This window comes from Salvelinus namaycush, chromosome 16 (genome assembly GCF_016432855.1).
Source record: "Salvelinus namaycush isolate Seneca chromosome 16, SaNama_1.0, whole genome shotgun sequence".
Taxonomy (NCBI): domain Eukaryota; kingdom Metazoa; phylum Chordata; class Actinopteri; order Salmoniformes; family Salmonidae; genus Salvelinus; species Salvelinus namaycush.
The window spans coordinates 15,930,128-15,957,096 of record NC_052322.1 but is presented as its reverse complement, the minus strand read 5'-3'; the positions used below and the strand labels follow the sequence as shown (position 1 = coordinate 15,957,096).

At 41.6% G+C, this 26,969-nt stretch overlaps 1 protein-coding gene across 1 annotated transcript in view; it reads left to right on the top strand.

The window, feature by feature from the left end:
- LOC120061102 (nuclear factor of activated T-cells, cytoplasmic 2-like) overlaps window positions 1–26,969 on the top strand; it is an 88,275-nt gene that overhangs the window by 12,874 nt on the left and 48,432 nt on the right. The window contains exons 6-9 of the mRNA XM_039010651.1: window positions 10,680–10,820; window positions 17,485–17,540; window positions 17,783–17,915; window positions 18,174–18,914. Of these exons, the coding sequence (XP_038866579.1) occupies window positions 10,680–10,820; window positions 17,485–17,540; window positions 17,783–17,915; window positions 18,174–18,914 (1,071 nt within the window). The remainder of the gene's footprint in view (window positions 1–10,679; window positions 10,821–17,484; window positions 17,541–17,782; window positions 17,916–18,173; window positions 18,915–26,969) is intronic.

Sequence of the window (26,969 nt, the reverse complement as noted above, 5' to 3'; positions counted from 1 at the left end):
GGTATTTCAGATTTGTATTTTTTATACATTTACAAAAATCTATAAAACCTGTTTTTGTTATGTCATTATATGGTATTGTGTGGAGATTAATGAGAAAATGTCATTAATTTTAGAATAAGGCTGTAACATAACAAAATGTGGAAAAAATCAAGGGGTCTGAATACTTTCCCGGATGCACTGTATATAATAAATAACCCAGCAAACTAACATTGGTTCTGTGAATTAAATTGTTTTACCAAGGAGGCCAGTTGAGAACAAGTTCTCATTTACAACTGCGACCTGGCGGCCAAGATAAAGCAAAGCAGTGCGACAAAAACAACAACACAGAGTTACACATGGGATAAACAAACATACAGTCAATAACACAATAGAACAATCTATGTACAGTGTGTACAGATGTAGTAAGGTTAGGGAGGTAAGGCAATAAATAGGCCAAAGTGGAGAAATAATTACAATTTAGCATTAGCACTGGAGTGATAGATGTGCAAGTAGAGGTACTGGGATGCAAAAGAGCAAAAAAAAAAAAAAATAACAGTATGGGGATGAGGTAGTTGGGTGTGCTATTTACAGATGGGCTGTGTACAGGTACAGTGATCTGTAAGCTGCTCTGACAGCTGATGCTTTGTAACGATCGTCCTGGGAAAGAAGGTGACCAAAACGCAGCGTGGTAAGTGTTCATGTTATAATTTAATTGAAACTGAACACTAAATAAAATAACAACGAGGAAGAACGAAAACGAAACAGTTCTGTCAGGTATACACACAAAACAGAAAACAACTACCCACCGCATAACACAGGTGGGAACAGGCTACCTAAGTATGGTTCTCAATCAGAGACAACGATTGACAGCTGCTTCTGATTGGGAACCATACCAGGCCAAACACATAGAAAAGGACAACATAGAACAAAACATAGAATGCCCACCCCAACTCATGCCCTGACCAAACCAAAATAGAGACATGAAAAGGATCTCTAAGGTCAGGGTGTGACATGCTTAAAGTTCGTGAGGGAGATATAGGTCTCCAGCTTCAGTAATTTTTGCCATTCGTTCGAGTCATTGGCAGCAAAGAACTGGAAGGAAAGGCGGCCAAAGGAGGTGTTGGCTTTGGGGATGACCAGTGAGATATACCTGCTGGAGCGCATGCTACGGGTGGGTGTTGCTATGGTGACCAATGAGCTGAGATAAGGTGGGGCTTTACCTAGCAAAGACTTATAGATGACCTGGAGCCAGTGGGTTTGGAGACGAATATGTAGCGAGGGCCAGCCAATGAGAGCATACAGGTCGCGGTGGTGGGTAGTATATGGGGCTTTGGTGACAAAACAGATGGCACCGTGATCGACTACATCCAATTTGCTGAGTAGAGCGTGGGAGGCTATTTTGTAAATGACATCACCGAAGTCAAGGATCGGTAGGATAGTCAGTTTTACGAGGGTATGTTTGGCAGCATGAGTGAAGGAGGCTTTGTTGCGAAATAGGACGCCAATTCTAGATTTAATTTTGGATTGGAGATGCTTAAAATGTGAGTCTGGAAGGAGAGTTTACAGTCTAACAAGACACCTAGGTATTTGTAGTTGTCCACATATTCTAAATCAGAACCATCCAGAGTAGTGATGCTAGGCGGGCGGGCAGGTGCGGGCAGCAATCAGTTGAAGAGCATGCCTTTAGTTTTACTAGCATTTAAGAGCAGTTGGAGACCACGGAAGGAGTGTTGTATGGCGTTGAAGCTCGTTTTGAGGTTTGTTAACACAGTGTCCAAGGAAGGGCCAGATGTATACAGAATGGTGTCGTCTGCGTAGAGGTGGATCAGAGAATCACCAGCAGCAAGAGCGATATCATTGATATATACAGAAAAAAGAGTCGCCCCAAGAATTTAACCCTGTGGCACACCCATAGAGACTGCCAGAGGTCCGAACAACAGGCCCTTCGATTTGACACACTGAACTCTATCTGAGTAGTTGGTGAACCAGGCGAGGCAGTCATTTGAGAAACCAAGGCTATTGAGTCTGCCGATAAGAATGCGGTGATTGACGGAGTCGAAAGCGTTGGCCAGGTTGATGAAAACGGCTGCACAGTACTGTCTTTTATCTATGGCGGTTATGATATCGTTTAGAACCTTGAACGTGGCTAAGGTGCATCCATGACCAGCTCGGAAACCAGATTGTATAGTGGAGAAGGTATGGTGGGATTCGAAATGTTTGGTGATCTGTTTGTTAACTTGGCTTTCGAAGACTTTAGAAAGGCATGTCCGGCTGGATATAGGTCTGTAACAGTTTGTTACAGGAGAGGGGGAGGACCGCGGCAGCTTTCCAATCTTTAGGGATCTCAGACGATACGAACGAGAGGTTGAACAGGCTGGTAATAGGGGTTGCAACAATTTTGGCAGATCATTTTAGAAAAAGAGGGTCCAGATTGTCTAGCCCAGCTGATTTGTAGGGATCAAGATTTTGCAGCTCTTTCAGAACATCAGCTATCTGGATTTGGGTGAAGGAGAAGCAGGGGGGGCTTGGGCAAGTTGCTGCAGCCAGGGTAGGCGTAGCCAGGTGGAAAGCATGGCTAGCCGTAGAAAAATGCTTATTGAAATTCCCGAGTATTGTAGATTTATCGGTGGTGACAGTGTTTCCTAGCCTCAGTGCAGTGAGCAGCTGGTAGGAGGTGCTCTTATTCTCCATGGACTTTATGGTGTCCCAAAACCTTTGGAATTAGTGCTACAGGGCTTCCCTGAAAAGTTGCATATCGCAGGGGCTATTCGATGCAATTGCAGTATGCCACAGGATGTTTTTGTGCTCGTCAAGGGCAGTCAGGTCTGCCATGGGCTATATCTGTTCTTAGTTCCACATTTTTTGAATGGGGCATGCTTGTTTAAGATGGTGAGGAAAACACTTTTAAAGAACAACCAGGCGCATCCTCTACTGAACGGGAGGAGGTCAATATCCTTCCATGATACCCAGGGCCAGGTCGATTAGAAAGGCCTGCTCGCTGAAGTGTTTTAGGGAGTGTTTGACAGTGATGAGGGGTGGTCGTTTGAATCGCAGGCCCATTGCGGATGCAGGCAATGAGACAGTGATCGCTGAGATCCTGGTTGAAGACAGAAGAGGTGTATTTAGTGGGCAAGTTGGTCAGGATGATACCTATAAGGGTGCCCATGTTTACGGATTTAGGGTTGTACCTGGTAGGTTCCTTGATAGTTTGTGTGAGATTGAGGGCATCTAGCTTAGATTGTAGGATGGCTGGGGTGCTAAACATATCCCAGTTTAGGTCACCTAACAGTATGAACTCTGAAGATAGATGGGGGGCAATCAATTCACATATGGTGTCCAGGGCACAGCTGGGGCTGAGGGTGGTCTATAACAAGCAGCAACAGTGAGAGACTTATTTCTGGAAAGGTGGATTTTTAAAAGGAGAAGCTTGAACTGTTTGTGCACAGACCTGGATAGTATGACAGAACTCTGCAGGCTATCTCTGCAGTAGATTGCAACTCCGCCCCCTTTGGCAGTTCTATCTTGATGGAAAATGTTGTAGTTGGGGATGAAAATTTCAGAATTTTTGGTGGCCTTCCTAAACCAGGATTCAGACACGGCTAGGACATCAGGGTTGGCGGCGTGTGCTAAAGCAGTGAATAAAACACACTTAGGGAGGAGGCTTCTGATGTTAACGTGCATGAAACCAAGGCTTTTATGGTTACAGAAGTCAACAAATGAGAGCGCCTGGGGAATAGGTGTGAATCTGGGGGCTACAGGGCCTGGATTAACCTCTACATCACCAGAGGAACAGAGGAGGAGTAGGATAATGGTATGGCTGAAGGCTATAAGAACTGCTCGTCTAGTGTGTTGGGAACAGAGAATAAAAGGGGCAGATTTCTGGGCATGGTAGAATAGATTCAGGGGATAATGTACAGACAAGGGTATGGTAGGATGTGAGTACAGTGGGGGTAAACCTATGCATTGAGTGACGATGAGAGAGCTTGCATCTCTGGAGACACCAGCTAAGCCAGGTGAGGTCTCCCCATGTGTGGGGTGTTTGACAAAAGAGCAATCTAAGGCATGTTGAGCAGGACTAAGGGCTCTACAGTGAAATAAAACAATAACTAACCGAAACAGCAGAAGACAAGACATATTGACATAAGAGAGAGGCATGTGTAGCCGAGTGATCATAGGGTCCAATGAGCAGCAATAGGTGAGTCCGGGAGCCGTTCGGTAGTCGCTACTATGCTAGGCGAGCGAAGGCACAGCGTTCAGAAAGCTAGCGGGCCGTGGCTAGCAGATTGGTCTAAGGCAACATCGCAACGGTAAAGCCTGTTGAAACCACATCGGACGATTACGTCGGCAGACCAGTCGTGATGGATTGGCGGGGCTCCGTGTCGGCAATAAAGGGTCCAGGCCAATTGGCAAAAGAGGTATTGTAGCTCACGAATTAGCGGGTATACCTCTTCGGCTAGCCGGGAGATGGTTCTAGCTCGAGGCTAGCTCAAGGCTAACCGGTGCTTGCTTCGGGACAGAGGCATTAGCCAGCAGTAGCCACTCGGTTGTAGCTAGCTAGCTGCGATGATTCGGTGTAATGGCCCAGAGCTTGCGGCAGGAATCCGGAGATGTGGTGGAAAAAAGCAGTCCGATATGCTCTGGGTTGATATTGGACTGCTCAGACTGACAGGTATTGACCGAGCTAAAGCTGGCTGGTGTCCGGGCTTAAGGTGAAGACCGCTAGCTGTGGCTAACAGTGACTACTAGCTAGTAGCTAGTTAGCTGGCTAGCTTCTGATGGAGGTTCCAGTTATTCTCGTATAAAAATAGCAGATCCGTACCACATTGGGTGAGGCGGGTTGCAGGAAAGTATATTTAGGTCATAGGTAGAATGTGAAAAAAACGATGAACTCCATTTTTACACGAGACAAGACTAACACACGTCCGACTGCTACGCCATCTTGGATACAAAGTTACCAGAACATTCGTTTGGTGGCGGAAAATGTTCACAAACACACATTTTTTCAAACACAAACACTGTCCAGTTGTGCTGATGATTATACAATGTTTATATAAAACATTTGCCTCACATTGCAAGAACATTACCAGTAGGGATGACTATTTTCCCCAAAATCTACCAAGTTTCAATCAGAAGTGCCCATTTAAAGCATTTAAAACCAAGATATGGTCACTATGCAGGTTTCTCCCAAAATAAGATTGTCGCTGCACCACATTGCCGGCTTGACTGCACTATGTAAAGATTTCACAGCAAGTGAAATATTTAGTAACGATAGAGTAACTTTGATTGCCAATGACATTGTTGTGAAATGCGAAACAGGTCGTTCATCAATTCAGAGTGTTATGTTTCTCAATTAATTCAGCGCATTTCATCTCGACACAGAGCGCGCTCAGGACACACAGAGCTCACCCTGTGTAGGCTGAAGTGTTGTCGAATCATCCAACCTTTGTAACAGCAGTCAAACAAAAGTCAAATGACCAAAGTTGCTAAGCTTGCTAGATAACTGTCAAATGACAGAATATCTCAGATTTGGCAAAATCGAGTTGATGACTATACAGATAACAGATCAACTCATGAATAGCGTGGAGATAAAAAGAGGAAATGTTTTGAATATCTAGGCCTAAACGCTGTTTCCTCGTCTCCTCACTCCGCTGCCGCCTTCCCCCACCGCGTTGTTCTCAACAGCAGTTTAAATCAATATTGCCTACTGTTTTCTAGAAATTTGGCTTTTTTTGAGGTTCGAGCTCATTTCATTTCTGTGATATCAGACTAGGCCTGGGCTCAGGCTTCAGCTCACCAGACTTGGGTCGAACCAGGATCGAATTTTCAGTTCTGATGAACTCTGAACTGCATTCAGTACTCTGTGTACAGTCTGGCAGTGTCAATTTTGCATGTGCTTTGATTTTATGGCGACTTTGTTTGAAGTAAATACACTAGGCTAAAGGGTTCCATCCGACAACCTGTTTGAATAATGTGCTATTTTGGTGTGTCCACCAGCTGCATTAAGTACTGCAGTGCATCTCCTCCTCATGGACTGCACCAGATTTGCCAGTTCTTGCTGTAAGATGTTACCCCACTCTTCCACCAAGGCACCTGAAAATTCCCGGACATTTCTGGGGGGAATGGCCCTAGCCATCACCCTCCGATCCAACATGTTCCAGACGTGCTCAATGGGATTGAGATCCGGGCTCTTCGTTGGCCATGGCAGAACACTGACATTCCTGTCTTGCAGGAAATCATGCACAGAACGAGCAGTATGGCTGGTGGCATTGTCATGCTGGAGGGTCATGTCAGGATGAGCCTGCAGGAAGGGTACCACATGAGGGAGGAGGATGTCTTCCCTGTAACGCAAAGCGTTGAGATCGCCTGCAATGACAACAAGCTCAGTCCGATGATGCTGTGACACACCGCCCCAGACCATGACGGACCCTCCACCTCCAAATCGAACCCGCTCCAGAGTGCAGGCCTCGGTGTAACACTCATTCCTTCGACGATAAACACAAATCCGACCATCACCCCTGGTGAGACAAATCTTCGACTCGTCAGTGAAGAGCACTTTTTGCCAGTCCTGTCTGATCCAGCAACGGTGGGTTTGTGCCCATAGGCAACGTTGTTCCCGGTGATGTCTGGTGAGGACCTGCCTTACAACAGGCCTACAAGCCCTCAGTCCAGCCTCTCTCAGCCTATTGCGGACAGTCTGAGCACTGATGGAGGAATTGTGCGTTCCTGGTGTAACTCACGCAGGTGTGATGTTTGGATGTACCGATCCTGTGCAGGTGTTGTTACACGTGGTCTGCCACTGCGAGGACGATCAGCTGTCCGTCCTGTCTCCCTGTAGCGCTGTCTTAGTCATCTCACAGTACGGACATTGCAATGTATTGCCCTGGCCACATCTGCAGTCCTCATACCTCCTTGCAGCATGCCTAAGGCACGTTCACGCAGATGAGCAGGGACCCTGGGCATCTTTCTTTTGGTGTTTTTCAGAGTCAGTAGAAAGGCCTCTTTAGTGTCCTAAGTTTTCATAACGTCTATAAGCTGTTAGTGTCTTAACGACCGTTCCACAGGTGCATGTTCATTAATTGTTTATTGTTCATTGAACAAGCATGGGAAACAGTGTTTAAACCCTTTACAATGAAGATCTGTGAAGTTATTTGGATTTTTACAAATATTCTTTGAAAGACAGGGTCCTGAAAAAGGGACGTTTTCTTTTTTTGCTGAGTTTAGATGTGCATGTGTATGTACAGGGCGGCAGGTAGCCTAGCAGTTAATCAAAAGGTTGCTGGTTTGAATCTCCAAGCCGACTAGGTGAAAAATAGGTTGATGTACCCTTGAGCTCATCGAGTACACCAACCCTGTTTTGCTCCTGTAAGTCGCTCAGGATAACAACGTCTGCTAAAAGACTCAAATAAAAATGTACCAAGACATATAGCCGTAGTTTGGATCATAATCTAAGGATTTTAGTACAAAGGGAAATCTACTACAAACATTAGGATCCTGTTGGCGCAGCAGACCAAGTAGCCTACAAGGCTTGAAGATGGCAGTTTGTACATTCAAAAGTACTTAATTACCATTCTTTAAAATAGCTATAGCTATGTTAGGACAATACCCTAATAAAATATAATGATGTAAGAAGATTGAAATGCCGTTTGTTTAAACGTTTGGCGATTTCATATAATAATGTTACATTACACATCAATATTAGCAGAACATTATTATGCATTATCACAGAAGTATGTTTTTAGAAAAATGATGGATCATCATGTCATAACCTTACAGAATATCTTCATGAGACCATTGTAGGAATATTCCCTGCTAGTTGTTATGGGTGTTTTGAATAACATATCCATCAACATTAGCAGAACATTTAGTTGTGCCAGTATGTTCTAAGAACATTACCCGAACATTGTGTTATTACATTACCTGGAACCTAATGAGAACATTTGGGGAATGTTCTGTGGTGGTTGTTACAGATGTTGTGCACAACATTTTAGTGAACGTTAGGAGAACATTCCAAGGATATTTGACTTAAAACATGTCCTTTGTTAGATAAAACCCTAACTAGAACTTAATAGGAATCGACATAATATTCTGGGAATGTTCCCGGTTTGCTGGGAAGGTTCTAATGAAATTTCCATATCAACAATCGAAATTACTGAAAATGTGTCTTGTCAAAATGAAATTCTAGCTTGATAAATCAAATGCATTGAGAGGAATGCTGTATATTCTCATGATTCAACAGTACAACCCGCAGTGACAGCGATGTAGAAGTCACAGCAGAACCCCATGTCATTTACACTATTCTGCATGTACACAGCAGGCCAACAGACATGTGGGAGACGCATCCCTTGGTTCCACTTTCACACTGACACAAAATGTCATTCCCATTACGTCGACAAAGTAAATGTCCAAGATGTGTAAAAGTCTGGGTAAAAAGTATTAATTGGTAATGACGTTTCAGACAAGTGGACAGTCCTGTACTCACTGTTCGCCTGCCCGACAGTTAGCAGTAAGGGATATGGTGGTTGCCTGTCATGTCTTCTAGAGGTATGCTGCCTCTGTCTGGTCTAAACTTTCATTATGGTTGGCGTTCCTCTCTTCGAACCCTCCAAACAGAGCCTTACATTATTCCAACTTGGAATATTATTTGAGGTGCAGTATTTGAGGTGCAGTATAGTCCATTTGTCAGGTTGTTTTTGCTAGCTAGCTTCGAGATTGATCAGTTCAAGGGACGTGAGCGCCAAATTATGTAGCTTACCCCAGGCAATACCCACACAACATGTTTAGGCAATACTTATGCGCAAAATTTGAAATCGGCTCAATGCAATAAATGATGCTACTTCAAGCTAGGCAAAGCAGCGACGCATATACTGACCCTGTCCATTAACAGTGACTGGAGTCAGGAATGGCCGCAGCGTCAACTATTTGAATGGATTTGAATGGCTAGAAAGGAAGGCAAGAACACCCTGGCTCAGTTCCTGAGGTTTTGATGCAGTTTCAGCACATTTTTCAAGTTTGAGCATAAAAACCACCATAATCATTAAGAAAAAACATTAGATACAATTATATATATATATAAAAACAATTGCTATCTTTTAATTGGCTTTTCATAACAGTTTTTGCTTTCTAAATTAGATTGTCATAGGGTAAGCACTGCCTACCCTGATTGCACGTCACTGTCCTATGCAAAATGATGTAGTGGGTGCTGTCCAACAATCGGATGCAATCTCACTCCGGAGTGTCAGAACATTGTTGTCTGATGAGCGAAAGTAAAATATGCAGTCATGCTCCTCGGCAAACCTGGCATCACTGAAAACCAGTCAAGTAAAAAATGGTTTGCACAGTCGTACTAGAACACCCCCAACACATCTGTTAAAATGGCCAATAAGCAAACTAAACTGTCAGTGGTGTGTGTGTTTGAAGAGACTAGCTTCCAGGTATTATCCTCTGTGTTGACTCACAGTATAGTAGGCTGTCCGAAGGTCACAACTGTTTGTCTACACTTCACACGCCTCACTGGAGATAGGTTTTCAGTCTTTCAGGCAGGATGTGATGATAAGCTTGAGGAAGTAACTTCCATTCATTTGGTCTCAATCTCATCATGTGTACAAAATGTTTTTAGATTTAATTGCCACACACTCTCTAGTAGTAAACCTGATCCGGCTAAAAGGAAGGCAACTGCCGTCCATTCCCCAAGTGATTAATTTAGCCTTCATGTAACCCCTTATGCTGGCATTGCTGACAGTTGATCCCCAATAATAAGGTCAGTCACTAAAAGATAAGAGCAGAGAGTCAAGCCTTGATTTGCTGTAGTCGGGTATTGGTTCCCTAAACATGGCTGCCTCCATAGAAATAGAATTACTAGAACGGAAATTGCCTTTCAAGTCACTGGGTCTGTAATGGGTGAACTGGTGGCCATATTGAGTGCACCCATAGGTGTTCCAGTTGAATTGCCATGGTCTGTGGAGCTTTTCCCATTCTAGCAAATTATATTTCTATGGCTGCCACTGTCTCTGTGGCTGCAACTTCAGTGCCACTGCTTGATTAAGCTATCAGTGCTGGAAATCTACAGTACCGGGAGAGAATACAGTACAGCAGCCAATCAGTGTCTACATCATGGACAGGTCACAGGGTTTGTTGAACATACTCCAACATACGCTCCATTGCGTAATGATGATGGTGTTGGAGAGGTCCACCCTTCATGTTCCTTCCCCCTCCTCCCTCAACCCCTTTCTGTACTGTAGGCTACCGCACGCTGTCATATGTTTCCACTGGACAGAGTCCCACTTCCATGATGTGCTCTGTTTGTCCAGGTCTGTAGCGTGTAGCCGCAATTGACACTACAACCTCAAATTCAAACAAAATCTCTTCATATGTACCAAGTAATTGCCCCATATTAATGTCTACACAAATCTAATATTCAGACAAATATTTAAAGTGCACAATGAGGAAATATGTTTGTTTTTTTAATTAGCCGGTACTAGTCTCATTGTAATCAGTCAACAATTACCTTGTGACTTCAAAGCAAACATCAACCAGAGATCAAACAGACTACCCCAAAATGACCTACCACAGAGTGCGTAACATTATGTCATAATAATGCCATGCTCTGTCTCCTGTCCTACAGCCAGTCCTCTACCCACTACGCCAACACGACCTGTCAGTACCACAGTGTGTAACGTCATGTTCTCTCTTCCATCTCACAGCCCAGCGTTCCGCCCATGAGTTGCCCATGGTGGATAAACAAGACATGGACAGCTGTTCTGTCCTGGGAGGTCAGCAGATGATTCTGACGGGACAGAACTTCAGCTCCGACTCCAAGGTCATCTTTATGGAGAAAACCCATGGTGAGTATTACTCAATATGAGTCAACACCTCTGGGGGTGGAAGTGGATGATGGTGGCATGGACCATATTCTATATAATGTCCCACCTCATCTATTAAAAATGTTACGGTTATTTTACAAGAGTGAAATGTTTGCCGGTATTCTTCTGACCGTTGTTAGATTCTGTTGAGAAAAAAAAAACACTCATACAATACGTGCCAGTAGCATTGAAAACGTTTTGGGAATTTTCCATTGGAAAACTGTGGGAATGTGGAAAACTTTACATAGGAATATATGGGTATTTATTCACTTTTTACCTTTTTGCAAGTATTTACCCTCATAAACCAGCCATGATAATCAGATGTAGACAGTTATTACCCATGCCGATTTAGAGGCAATTTACTTTACAGCCCTATATTATTATTATTACTCTGGTTGATCATGCCTCCACAAATTTCGCTCACTAGTGCCACAGCACCACCATGTTGCGTTTTACCTATGAATAATTTGCATGATCCATCAGATAAGACAGCAGCCTCACTCTCCTGTGCCCTCTCCTTCCTCGCCTGTTATCCATGCGTTATGTTATCATTATGCTGTTTCTTTTGTTGTGCATGGAATAGGACCTCTGTTAAGGAATAGGACCTAGCGGAATATGACCTAGCGGTTAAGAGCGTTAGGCCAGTAACCGAAAGATCGCTGGTTCAAATCCCCGAGCCGGCAAGGTGAGCAAGGCAGTTAACCCCCAACAACAACTGCTCCCTGGGCGCCGATGACGTGGGCGTCGATTAAGGCAGCCCCCCCGTACATCTCTGATTCAGAGGGGTTGGGTTAAATGCGGAAGACACATTTCGGTTGAATGCATTCAGTTGTGCAACTGACTAGGTATTCCCTTTCCCTACACAAAACTGTAGACGAGCTTCAAATACCTCAGTACGTCAGGGGGGAAAAAATGTTTACTAGTGTGTGTACTACTGCATTCTTATTGGTCTGCTCTATCCAGTCATACTTAGGCCTTGTGACACAATTATTTAACTTGTACATTGGAATGGCAGAATCACCATTACAAGATAGTCTCAGATATTTCTGTATTAATCATTGTGATTGAGTAATAGTGACAAAGGCCACCATACTTTCTATCTGTCATTTGAATCCTGACCTTTCCTCCTCACCCACCGCTCAGGTATTTGCATACCATTCCAATTCCTTCTGATACTAAACAGTGCCAACCCTTTTAGGATAAGAAGCTTATCACAGCAAGATAGGTTTTATTGTAGGTTTATTTTTGAACTTCACACAATTATTTAACAAGCTTACTAAAGTATTAGTATATTGTGAAGATTGTTAATGTGCTTCATTGACAGCTTACAGGATTGTATGCTGAGGAGATGTACTTTGTTATAGTTGTCAGTCACAGTTTTCAGTACAGTCTTTGTTGTCCTGCTCTCTGTCGCAACTCCTAAATACAGACTGTCTGTGTAGTGAGGGATATATAATTTTGGTCACCTCATTGCACCTCAATATCCTCAATACTGAGTCCAGAGAGAAGAGTGGTCCTCATTGATCCATCTACAGCACTTACGGCAGCTACTTGGTTTACCTTGGCATTCGTCACCCAAACACTAACCATAACACCAGCTCTTATAAAGCCAGATGCACAACCTAGGGACTATTCTAATGTAACTATTTATTCCTGGTTAGCTGTTATGTTATGTTTATGTTATACATAGCTAGGCCATCCAGGCTTTGTTTATAACCTTCCATAAATCAGATCTAGGTTTTTATTTATGGTCCTTTAGTTGTTGTTGTTAATAGCCCTCAGAAGTCTCTGGACTGCATGGGACGGCAGAAGAGTAACCTAGTGTTTAGATGCTTTATCTGTTACTAGTCTGTTAGCATAATGGTTGTGACTCATTACATCCATGGCCTGTCTGAGGGCTGAGTATGGGGAGCTTTGAGACATGGGCTTTCCGGGGGCTGAGTGTGGGGAGCTATGATACGTGGGCTCTCTAGGGGGCTGCTTCAGCTAGAACTTGGACCTTGTCTGTCCAGGTTTTTTTTTTATCAAGGCTTTCCTGCTGTCGGGTTATGACACACTGCACTAATGGCTAGTATTGGAGACGGACATAAAAAAGTAGATCTACGTAGAAGAGGGATTGCCATTGTTTTGGAGAGGTTCTCTATGTGACCCAGAGTTCTGGAACAGTAAGACTGTGAAATCCCTTTGAATGGGACACAACTGGCTCTGGCCTTCTCTGGCTCTAGGAGACACGCGCATGCATGCACGTGCACACACACATGCACACACACACACACACGTGCACACACACACACACACACACACACGTGGCTCCTCTGGCTCCATCTCATGGACGTGGCTCCACGAGGGGAGGAGAGGGTTCCATAAGACATTATTTGAAAGTCCGTAATAAACCATTTATAAGGCATTAATAAATTGTTACTCCCACATGAACCATGTACTAATCATTCGTAAAGTATTTTTGCAGTCCCTAATCTAAAGTGAGTGCTATTTATACTATAAATGTTTTGAGTGACTAGTGTCAATTCTCACAAAAATGAGGGTGTAATGATTAATAAATGGTGAGCAAACGGTTTGTAAATGTCTTATAAATGGTTTATTATGGACCCTTAACATAAAGTGTTACCGAGGATTCCCACAGTCAAGCCAAGCTGGGCCTCTTCAACTCTTTCTGGCTGCCTCCATTCCTAATTACCAGAGAAAAAAGAAAGGACAAGGGGTATCCCATAGAGTAGTGTTGGAACAAAACGCAAACAAATGTAAAACGCCAAGAAAGCAACAGTCATCACCTGTCGTTACTCTGTACTGAAACGGAGCGAGTTGATCATAAAACAAAAGAAAAATAAAATAAAGAAAACTTGGCAAGATGTATGGAATCCCCCTTTCTCCTTTTGACTCATTTCAGACATATGCGTTTAATTTGCAGTCTGACATAAAGGTTTCCCACATAGCATTAAACAGATATCCGGCTGCTAAATACTGGACTTCTTTCCTTTTGAGAAAATGCTTAAGCTGTTTAATTTTAATAGAGAGCAAATCTAGTTGAAATGTCTAAAATGTTGATAACAAAAAAAAAAAAAAGGGGTTATTTGTGTGTTTCGGTTGACATTTTGTCAGTTTGTTATCTTGCTTTTGAAAGTTTATGATCATCAATGACAAGAAGTCATCAGCAGCGTAATTTCTAACACCTGAGTTGTTGATCTATACTCTTTTTCCAGTTAACTGTAAATGACTGCAATATGATGTAATAACATTAAATGATACAGCTAAATGCAGATAGCAGCAACAATACCTGTAATGTGATTTACCCAACACATCAAAAATGTTCAACACATTAATGTTACGTTATTGAGCAAGACCTAACCTTGAGGTATCAAGTAATGCCCTACAGCGCATCTTCAAGACCCGGAATTATAATCTTATACTCTGCAAAAAATCAATCTGAGTTCATGATTTATTTTTCTATCTTGGGAAAGGGCCATAAAAAATCTTTACAAGGTAAAGAAGAAAATAACATCTCTGAACTTTCCCATATTTTGGTATTTGTTTCATTATTCCATTGTTAACACAGTCTCAAAAGATATGTAACTTTCAAAACACAGAAATCATCCCTGTATGATGCATTTTGCATCATATGATTCTGCGTTTTGCATCATATAATGCTACATTTATCATACGGGGATGCTTTCTGTATTTTGAAAGTTACGTATCTTGAAAACTTGATAGCTGACAAGCAAAACGTTTTGGGACTATGTCAACAATGGACTAATGAAACAAATACCAAAACATAGCTTTTGGGTGGAATTTTCCTTTAAGCAAAAATATGATCTTTTACATTTGAAGAGAGCCAACAACTGTAGGTTAAACTCAAATTAAGCATACTATTTCATAGATAATAAACCTGTTAAACAGCCCTCACAAAACGAATACACGCCAAACCATTTATAATTTTAAAAGATAAGGATACAAATGCTTTAATTTGAAACAACAATGCTATTAATTACAATTTAAAAAGCTTCCATGAAAATGTCACACCCTGGCCTAACCAAAATAGAGAATAAAAGCCTCTCTATGGCCAGGGCGTGACATTTTCATGGAAGCTTTTTAAATTGTAATTAATAGCATTGTTGTTTCAAATTAAAGCATTTGTATCCTTATCTTTTAAAATGTTAAATGGTTTGGCGTGTATTCGTTTTGTCCGCACCTTTGGGGGGGGGGGGGGGGGGTACTGTCACGCCCTGGCCATAGAGAGGCTTTTATTCTCTGTTTTGGTTAGGCCAGGGTGTGACTAGGGTGGGCATTCTAGTTTCTTTATTTCTAGGTTTTTCTGTTTCTATGTTTTGGCCGGGTATGGTTCTCAATCAGGGACAGCTGTCTATCGTTGTCTCTGATTGGGAATCATACTTAGGTAGCCTTTTTCCCTTATGTTATTGTGGGTAGTTGACTTTGTTAGTGGCACTATAGCTCTCGTAAGCTTCACGGTCGTTTCTTTGTTTCTTGTTTTGTTGGCGACATTCTAAATACAAGAAAATGTATGTTCACCACGCTGCACCTTGGTCCGGTCATTTCCACCTAGACGATGGCCGTGACAGAAAATCGATAGAAATCTGAATTAAATAACCTTCTCAGACTCAATAACCCTGAAGCAACTATCAGCAGACAAAAAATAATCACAAAAAATAGAAATCCCCCAAATGAAATATTAAACATTGGTAAAACATTTGCACAGAGAAAATCTCCAGGTATGGATGGCTTTCCCATATAATTTTATTTGACATTCTGGGACAAAGTAGCACCCCTATTTACTCAAATGACAACACACGTCACTCAAGTGCTTCCGAGTTCCATGTATCAAAGAGTTATTTCAGTTGTATTAAAACCAGGAAAATCTGTGGAGTCCCCTGTAGATTACAAGACCCATATGTTTAATAATACATTTAGACAATTACACAATAACAAAACTCATAAGTAACAGAATGGCAAAAGTCTTACCAGAATTGATACAAACAGGGTTTATTAAAAATGTATTCCCTATAATACAATACGCAAAAAAACAAGATGTAGATTTTTCACTTATGGCTGTTGATGCCTAAAAGGCTTTAGACCGTCTTGTATGGCCTTTTCTATTACAATCTTTGGAAGCATTCAACTTTCCAACTGAAATAATACATTTCATAAAAAATATTATATAAATATCCTAAAGCAAAAATAAATAATAATACATCATCTGCTGAAATTGCTTTAGAAAGGGGCACGAGACAGGGATGTCCTTTCTCCCTCCTCCTGTTTGTAAAGGACCCAAACGTAACAGGTATCAGTATTGGTAAACACAATGACTAATTTTGAAAATTCAACGCCCCCTTGTTAAAAATATTTTCAGAATACTCAAATATCAGGATATAAAATGAACGTGAAAAAAATGAAATAATGGCAATAGGAAAAATAATAACTCATGATCTACAGCAATCCTTTAAGTGGACCACAAAAAATATGAAATACTTAGGATGCTTAATAAGTGACAACAAATATATAAAGATAATTAAATGGAGCAATCTTCCCAGAAACCTGAATAAAACTCTTTAGAATGGCATGCGTAACAAAGTATTTATATTTGGTAATACCAATTACCCCACCAAATACATTCTTTTAAAAAGTATACTTGGCCATAAGACTTTATATGGGCAAATAAAACGCATAGAGTAAATAGGAACGTTTTACATGTCCCTAAGTCTGAGGATGGTTTAAACCTTCCAGACTTGGAATTGAATCAACTCACCACCCAAAAGTTTTACTTGAATGTTATTGTTAAATGCAGTAAAGAGGAACAATGGGGACCTATTGGAGATGTGCATGCTCCTCCCCAGAATCTTTTCACATGTCTGTTTTGAAAGGATGGAGTTAAGAACATGAACAACTTCATAGTTAAGAATCCCTTCATACCCAGACAGGTTTGGCCTATTTTTGATCACCAGTGCGTCAACCATCAACCATTGGACCAAAGCTCTCCGGCAGTGTGCCTTTTTAGAATAGACTTTTCTTAACCTCTAAAATAATTCCAATATTGCTTGACACAGAGTAAATATGTGATTTTATGTATGATTTCTTACAATATATTATGGGAAATATAGGTTCAGGTAATGGTTTTACTTCATGATAAATCTGTAGCTGTCTCTGGCTGTAGGTGAGCAGAGTGGTAAAAGAGGAAGTGGTGAGAGTAGATAGGAGAATCTTTGTGTCACAGAGTATATAACTCCTCTTGCGTGTTAATCATATGGCCTATGAGTTAGTGGCAGGCAGACAGTGATGTGAAGGTTGAAACCAGGCATTGTGTTCTGAGTCAAAGCGGAGAATCCTCTCCCACGCTGGCTTAACCTGCCAAAGAGACAATAGAGCTCATGAATTCACTATAAACACACGGAAACATCTGAGATATACATTTTTGCTGGTTAGAATTCATTTTTAATTGGTTTTCAACTTAGCATGTTTGCAATTAATCAAAAGCAGAGTAGCAATTGCACACATTTTCTGGTTTTAGATAACCTCTCCCTGTACTGTGTTCCTGTTTTTGCTATGTCCAACAGGGTGTTGTAATTCACCCTGAAATATGTATATGACCTGAAACAACCCTTCCCTTCTGTCTCTACAGATGGACAGCAGATTTGGGAGATGGAGGCAACTGTAGACAAAGATAAATGTCAGCCTGTAAGTATCAGTACTTTCACAGATGGCCCACTTCTCGATGTCTGAACAAGTGGTCAAAACAAGCCACTGATTATAATGTGTGGATTGTTTGTTCGCTTTTTTAAATAACATTTTTAAAATAATAATGTCATACTTTGTCACCAATTTCATTGTTTTCACATCTACAGTGGTTATACTCTGAATACAATTTATAATAATGATGTGACAGATTAATATGAAATGAAAATTATGTCATTTTACAGAGTCTGCTGTTTGTTGAGATCCCCTCCTATCGCGACCTGTCCATCTGCCATTCCGCCAAAGTGAACTTCTATGTCATCAACGGAAAGAGGAAGCGCAGCCAGCCTCAGCACTTCACATTCACTCCACTGGCAGGTATGGAACCGTAAGCATCAGCAATAAGGAGGCAATACCCATCATGTGACTGTGATGGTCTGAGAGAACTGTGTGCTTATTTTGGGGTGCTTCTGTGAAAGAGTAATACAATTATGTAGGAATGATATCAAGTCACATGTTATTCCATGTCATTAATATGTCACTAAGATATATGATTGGTGTAGTAGATTATAGTTACTTTAAGCAGTATGACTTAACCCCCACTCATATCTCTCTTGTCTTCCGTCTCTCCCACAGTCCCGTCCATTAAAACAGAGCCTGTGGATGACTATCCTTTCTCCATGACCCAGATTATGGGTGTGTCCCCCCAGTCCTACTACCACCACAGCCCTGGGTCCCGTGGGATCATCCACCCAGACAACGGCCTGGTCTCCAGCATGGCCTCCTGCCAGCAGGTCCGCTCCGGCCTCCCCACCCCCGTCCCAGACACCTGCTTCCAGCAGCAGAGCCCAGCCATTGTGTACTCCCGTGGGGGCAAGAGTCTGAGCGGCAGTCCCGGGGGGCTCTACCAGCAAACTGGGGGGATGCGGGTGATGCCCGACACACACCGTTCCGTCCTGGTCCACACGGGCTCCCCAGCCCAGTCGTCCCCGCTGGGGGCCCAGCAGCATGGAGGGGGCCAGGGCCAGCACCCCTCCATCATCCAGTTCTCCCCCAACAACCAACACCTGCTCCGGGGAAGCGACCCTCCACCTCTCCAGCCTGACAACCATCAGCACATCATCTACTGTGATGGCTACCCTCAGCAGTCTGGAGCCCAAGCTCACTCCCCTATCTCGGCCCACTCCCCCCAACATTACCCCACCACAGTGATCCAGCAGCAGCCCTATGTGCCCAAGGCGGTGCCCAAGGGCAGGTCTTCCCCTGGTGGGATGGAGGCCCAGAGATGCCCCCCTGGAGAGGAGCAGAGAGCCAGCCTCCCTGGAGGACGGGTCACAGTCAAGGAGGAGAACCTGGATCAAATGTACCTTGATGACGGTGAGTGTAAGTTAGTGCCAGGCTTTTATACATCAATATAATTAATGCTCTTGAATGATGCATGGTGGTGTAACATCCATGCGATTTTGTTATTTGCCTTCTCTGCAGAGTTCCTCTGTCCAGTGTCTGTGTTCTTTTCCCCATCTTAATCTTTTCTTTTTATTGACCAGTCTGAGAGATGGCTTTTTCTTTGGAACTCTGCCTAGAAGGCCAGCATCCCAGAGTCGCCTCTTCACTGTTAACGTTGAGACTGGTATTTTGCGGGTACTATTTAATGAACCTGCCAGTTGAGGACTTGTGAGGTGTCTGTTTCTCAAACTAGACACTCTAATGTACTTGTTCTCTTGCTCAGTTGTGCACCGGCGCCTCCCACTCCTCTTTCTATTCTGGTTAGAGCCAGTCTGTGCTGTTCTGTGATGGGAGTAGTACACAGCGTTGTACGTGATCTTCAGTTTCTTAGCAATTTCTCGCATGGAATAGCCTTTATTTCTCAGAACAAGAATAGACTGATGAGATTCATAAGAAAGGTCTTTGTTTCTGGCCATTTTGAGCCTGTAATCGAACCCACAAATGCTGATGCTCCAGATAGAAGTAGTCTAAAGAAGGACAGTTTTATTGCTTCTTTAATCAGAACAACAGTTTTCAGCTGTGCTAGCATATTTGCAAAAAGGTTTTCTAATAATCAATCAATTAGCCAAACTTGGATAAGCTAATACAACGTGCCATTGGAACACAGGAGTGATGGTTGCTGATAATGGGTCTCTGTACGCCTATGTAGATATTACATAAATAATCTGCCGTTTCCAGCTACAATAGTCATTTACAACATTAACAATGGCCACACTGTATTTCTGATCAATTTGATGTTATTTTAATGGACAAAATGTGCTTTTCTTTCAAAAACAAGGACATTTCTAAGTGACCCCAAACTTTTGAACTGTAGTGTATATATTTATTTTGCAGGCTGTACCATATGATGTGGATGACGTTGTACACAATTGTGCACACTTTTCTGAGACGCGCTTTGGCTCGTGACCTCTACTTTTAAAACTACTGGCTGAAATGATACAAAACCTCTGTAGCGTACATTTGTTTTAAATAAAAAGACTATAGAATGGGCCAATTAAAGAAACAGGGTTGACCGTAACAGGGTTGACTGTAACAGGGTTGAATGGAAGCTTGTTGTGTGCAACAGGGAGGTTCACACAATTTTTTTTTTTTTAACATTTCTAGTCTACAGTCCCAGTCAAAAGATTGGACACACCTACTCATTCCAGGGTTTTTCTTAATTTTTACTAGTTTTCTACATTGTAGAATAATAGTGAAGACATCAAAACTATGAAATAACACATATGTGACCGACTGCCTTGATTCGGTCTTATGTAGCAATATTTGAAATGGTATCTTTTACATTGGATAAAAGCAGATACACAGAGCTACAAAATGGTATATAATACACTGCATTTGAGGAACAATGGGAAAGTAATTCTGCTTTGAAAGTTGATAAACTTGTAACTTCACTTTTGAGAAAATGGCCTTTGAATATTTTTGGTACCTACTGGAGAGCACTTCTTTGTCTACACCCGTTCAGCATCGTTCACACCCTCTTAAGCTTTAGCCCCAACCATCTCTTTAAGGGTTGATCTGAGCATTCTATCATAACAACAACAGTCAAGCACCCAAGCTAACTGGCTAACATTAGCTACCTTGCTTGCTACTCCCAAACACAAATGAGAGAACAGCTCACTGACCATTTTACTCACCCAAGCAGAGCTGGATGTTTTTATGTATAACCAGAATGTTGGTGAGTGTAACTGTGCTGCTGGCAACAATTTACGCTTTTTTCCAACATTTACCGACACCGGCCATATTCAATGGGTGTTGAGTGTTCGTAAATTTGTCAGTTATTTTGCACTCTGGCATACTCAGACGAGAGTGCTCTGAAATCGGAGTAGATAGCCAGAGCGAATTTAACACTTGCATAGTGGAGTCTTTTGTTAAGACATGTAGCTAGCTAGCTAGGTAAACAATGAACCATAATCCCAACTCATGACGTTACTACCCTGCATGAATCTGCAGGTAGCTAACCAACCAGGTTCAATGTTAGCTAGCTAACATTAGGCTATAACTAGCAAAGCAAATGGCTCTTAGATACAAATAATAAGATCATACATGTAACGTTAGCTAGCGATCCAGCCAGCTGACGTTAGTTAACAGTACACTTTAACTTGAAATGAAAACGACTTTCTGTCAAAATTAGAAACTTCTACCTGTATACATCATATATGCATGCTTCTCCCTTTCATGGATGCCATGGTTGCCCTTAGATTGAAGATGTAATCCGGAGACAGGTGTTTTCTCCTTCTCCTTAGCTATCATACTCTAATTCCAATGATTTCAAAACGCGGTCCTCAAGAAAGTGGAGAGCAACACTTATTACACGTACTACATGATACATTTTGTTTTAAGCCACGTCAGACAGGATTACCTACACATACTGACCAGCTCAAATAGACAGAAGCATGCTATATGGCAGACCAATCCGAACTCATCTCTCGGCATGTCCATCCCACTCATTATCCCAGCCAATCATGGCTAGCGGGAAGGTTGCTCACTTTTTCTGTGGCTAAACCAAATAGGCTCGTAATTTAACAATTTTATTCGTATTTACAGATGCGATTCGTATTTACAGTTCACATGTTCCAGAAGGCATTTCTGCCCAAAAAACACATTTTGATTTTAAAAAGTTTACATTAAAATGGCTCTGCTGTGAAGTAGTGACCCGCGACATACGCCTAGTTTCCTGAAACGAGTCACATATGGAATCATGTAGTAACCAAAAAATTGTTAAACAAAGATTCTTCAAAGTAGCCACCCTTTGCCTTGATGACAGCTTTGCACACTTGTCATTCCCTCAACCAGCTTCATGAGGTAGTCACCTGGAATGCATTTCAATTAACAGTTGTGCCTTGTTAAATGTGAATTTGTGGAATTTATTTCCTTCTTAATGTGTTTGAGCCAATCAATTGTGTTGTGACAAGGTAAGGGTGGTATTCAGAAGATAGCCCTATTTGGTAAAAGACCATGTCCATATTATGGCAAGAACAGCTCAAATAAGTAAAGAGAAATGACAGTGCATCATTACTTTAAGACATGAAGGTCATTCAATCCGGAACATTTCAAGAACTTTCAAAGGTTCTTCAAGTGCAGTTGCAAAAACCATCAAGTGCTATGATGAAACTGGCTCTCATGTGGACCACCACATGAAAGGAAGACCCAGAGTTACCTCTACTGCAGAGGATAAGTTCATTAGAGTTACCTGCCTCAGAAATTGCAGCCCAAATAAATGCTTCACAGAGTTAAAGTAACAGATACATCTCAAAATCAACTGTTCAGAGGAGGCGGCGTGAATCAGACCTTCATGGTCAAATTGCTGCAAAGAAACCACTACTGAAGGACACCAATAATAAGAAGAGACTTGCTTGTGCCAAGAAACACGAACAATGGACATTAGACTGGTGGAAATCTGTCCTTTGGTCTGATGAGTCCAAATTTGAGATTTTGGGTTCCAACCGCCGTGTCTTTGTAAGACGCAGAGTAGATGAACTGATGATCTCCGCATGTGTGGTTCCCACTGTGAAGCATGGAGGCGGAGGTGTGATGTTGTGGGGGTGCTTTGCTGGTGACACTGTCTGAGATTTATTTAGAATTCAAGGCACACTTAACCAGCATGGCTACCACAGCATTCTGCAGCGATATGCCATCCCATCTGGTTTGTGCTTAGTGGGACTATAATTTGTTTTTCATCAGGACAATGACACAACACACCCCCAGCCTGTGTAAGGGCTATTTGACCAAGAAGGAGAGTGATGGAGTTCTGCATCAGATGACCTGGCCTCCACAATCACCTGACCTCAACCCAATAGAGATGGTTTGGGATGAGTTGTGCAGAGTGAAGGAAAAGCAGCCAACAAGTGCTCAGCATATGTGGGAACTCCTAGACTGTTGGAAAAGTATTCCAGGTGAAGCTGGTTGAGAGAATGCCAAGAGTGTGCAAAGCTGTCGTCAAGGGTGGCTACTTTGAAGAATATAAAATATATTTAGATTTGTTTAACGCTTTTTTGGTTACTACATGATTTCATATGTGTGATTTCATAGTTTTGATGTCTTCACTATTTTTCTACAATGTAGAAAATAGTAAAAATAAGAAAAACCCTTGAATGAGTAGGTGTGTCCAAACTTTTTACTGGTACTGTATCTATCTATGGGTAGCAGGGTTGACATGTTATGCTTGACGAGCTCAGTTTTCTACCACAAAACAACAGAAAATGGCCAAAAATATTAGAAGCAGCTGACCTGCATTTACATTATGATTTGACTATTAGATGTCAGTGTTTCTTTAAAAAATAGTTTAAACCAAAACGATAGATTGGTTCACGTAACTGATCAATCCTGTTCAAATGATGGACAAACATAAATTATTCCCTAATCACATGTGCACTTTAACAACAATCCTTCCCAGTTGCCAGGCCAGGAGATGTAGTTACGTATGTTCAACTTAGTTTTCCACTCAATGTGGAAATAACATGGATTATGAATCATATATTTATACTTACCCATGTCAGCCCCATTATCACCCTGTGAGATCAGAAAAACAGACCACATCCAAACTACATGTTGTTGCAGTGTGATCACTAGACCTGATAATGATGTTGTGCCTTTAAACCTCTCTTTGGTTGGGGAGGTAGCTAGTCCTCGTCAGTGACAGGTCATGTCCTAGACCATGTGGAAGTGTTGTAACCCTGGTGATCTGTGGTTTGAAGGATCACCATGTTGTTCAGTTCAGCACAACCCAGTAAGAAATAGAGAGAGAGAGGGATTTCTCTGGCATCACTACAGACCAGGAAATGAGACTTCTCTTTTTTCTCTTTCTTTCATTTTTAAAAAATAAAACAACAGAAAAAAAGGAAAAAATTAAGCAGCCAGCTCTCCTGACTGACCGCCTGGATGTGTTGACACTGTTATGAATCTGAAAAACAAGTTCTATGGTAACCATTGTCAAACAGTGGAATGGGCTGTTTCAGAGAGCCCGGGAAAGCCTCTTTGTTTGTTATACTTGGCTGGGGTTTCCTTTGGCCCCACACCCCTCAATTCTGTGGGGAACACACTAGAGGATTTGCTTTTTTCCATCCCTGGCCCAAGATTCTGCCAATCTGGCACAAGAAAATCCTATTTGCAGCTGCTCTCCTCCAGAAAATCCGGTCTGATCTCCATAAGATAGCGCTTAGGGTGGGAGTCGGGAGGCAACAGCAGCAGGAAAAAGGAAAGGGCTGAGTTCGGATGGAAAAAATGAAACTGAGAAATGGGTCCAGCAGTGGACGAGTGGAATTTTGTTTTAGATGGCCTAACAGGGTTTCCCTCAGTAAACAGCAACAGCGTTTACTGTTTCTGATTTAACACAGAGTATCTGGGAGAGTCATACTGGGTGGACTGTGTTTGCTCCTCCCTATTACAAGGTGTTGATCTGAGAGCTCCCTACCAATATCTCTCTCTCTCTAATGTCTTCCCTCTGTTCTGGACTTTTATTCTGGTAACTACTAGAACAATCTCCCTAAAAATCTCATTAAACATACAAACTGGTTAAATCAACATTGTTTCAACGTAATTTGTCTTTGTATTGGAATGTGAAATCTATGTGGAAAATACAATGGATTTGAAAAAGTCTGCGTAAACTGTTTTGAGTGTGGTTTTTCAACCACAGGATTATGTCATCATGGTAACGAATTTTCAAGGTAGACAAATATATGAATTTGTACCTTTTGAAACAACTTTAGATCTTCAATATTTTATCCACTATCAGAAAAAATGATGAATGATGAAACTATGATACATCAACTGTACAGAGGAGACTGCGTGAATCAGACCTTCATGGTCAAATTGCTGCAAAGAAACCACTACTAAAAGACACCAATAAGAATAAGAGCGTTTTGGTTCCAACCGCCGTGTCTTTGTGAGATGCGGTGTGGGTGAACGGATGATCTCTGCATGTGTAATTCCCATCGTAAAGCATGGAGGAGGAGGTGTTATGGTGTGGGGGTGCTTTGCTGGTGACACTGTCTGTGATTTATTTAGAATTCAAGGCACACTTAACCAGCATCTACCACAGCATTCTGCAGAGATACACCATCCCATCTGGTTTGGTGGGACTATCACTTGTTTTTCAACAGGACAATGACCCAACACACCTCCAGGCTGTGTAAGGACTATTTGACCAAGAAGGAGAATGATGGAGTGCTGCATCAGATGACCTGACCTCCACAATCACCTGACCTCAACCCAATTGAGATGGTTTTGGATGAGTCGGACCGCAGAGTGAAAGAAATGCAGCCAACAAGTGCGCAGCATATGTGGGAACTCCTTCAAGACTGTTGGAAAAGCATTCCTCATGAAGCTGGTTGAGAGAATGCCAAGAGTGTGCAAAACTGTCATCAAGGCAAAGGGTGGCTATTTGAAGAATCTCAAAAATAAAATATATTTTGATTTGTTTAACACTTTTTTTGGTTACTACATGATTCCATATGTGTTATTTTGTAGTTTTGATAACAATGTAGAAAATAGTAAAAATAAAGAAAAACCCTTGAATGAGTGGGTGTCCTTAAACTTTTGACCGGTAGTGTACATTTTGAAAACGCATTATGAATTTTATCCCAATAGCCAGATGGGGGAGCCATGGGAAGCATTGAACTACAGAAATTCAGCCGTGTCAATATATTCATTTTGACAATGGATATTCTGCTGGTTAAAGCAACTGGGATATTATTCCATAATACTGAGGTCAGATTTAATTGATTTAAGCGTTTCTGTCAATGGTTTTATCTAAAGAAGGAAATATTTATTTAAAACGGAGAACGATTGGGATTCCATATCATATAGATTAAGTCCTCCATCGGGGTCTTGAGAGGCAGTGGTGCTGATTTGGTTAGATTCATTTTATAACTTGAGATGGAACTGAATTTATCTATGATCTTCAATGCGTTTGGGAGCTATTGAGATACATTGTCTAGATATAGTAAAATATTGTCTGCATATATAATGAGATGAAACCATGGAAGTAATGGTTGAGTCTTACTCGATGGATGGCAAATTCTGCTCTCTGTCGTTTCAATAAATTAACTTCTGTCTTGACTTTGGAAAGAGTTATAGCTACCTGGTCTGAAAAGAGTGTTTGTTGAGAACGTTCTAACACAGTTAACAACATTTCCAATTCTGTTATTGTCTTTAATTGTTATTTATTCAACCCAGATGCAAATGCAGTTGCATAGTTTTTTATCTTTGGCGGCATCCCATAGAATCTGGGGGTCATCAACCAAATGTTATTGATCATTATGAATTAATTTAGTTCAATTTCAAATTGTTCACAAAATGTAGGATTTTGTAGTAAGGAAACGTTGAAACGATATATTGTGGCTCTTTTAGGAGCAGTAGTTGGCAGTAGTAGTCTTGCGTGGTGGTCAGACAAGCTCATATGTCGAATTTCTATTTTCTTGATGAAAGAAAATAGAGGTGTAGATAATAGTATGAAATCAGTTTGTGGAAATGATTTATGCCTGTTTGAGTAGAAAGTGTACCTTTTTTTGTTTTAGGATAATGTGCTTGCCCGGCATCAATGAGGTTGTAATCAGAGAGTATATGCTGGAGAGCCTTGGTTGCATGTGAATAGTAGTTTCTCATATTAGATTTGTCCCACATGTCCAAAATGGGATTCATATCCCAATAACCAGATGGAATTCAGTTAATTCTAACAATATGCTGTTCAGAGAATCAAAAAACGTAGGATCATATGAATTTGGAGCATACACATTAATAGAGGCAATTTTCTTTCCATTATGGATACATTTCAGGAAAGGGATTCTGCCTTCTTGGACTTTTTGAAATGTTTAATTTATTATGTATCGTTATGATTACACCTTTAGTGTTGTTTGGGGTTGATGAAAAAGCAGCCAGTTTGTACATATGTACCGGCTCGATTCAGTCTTATGTAGCAGTGTTTTTTTA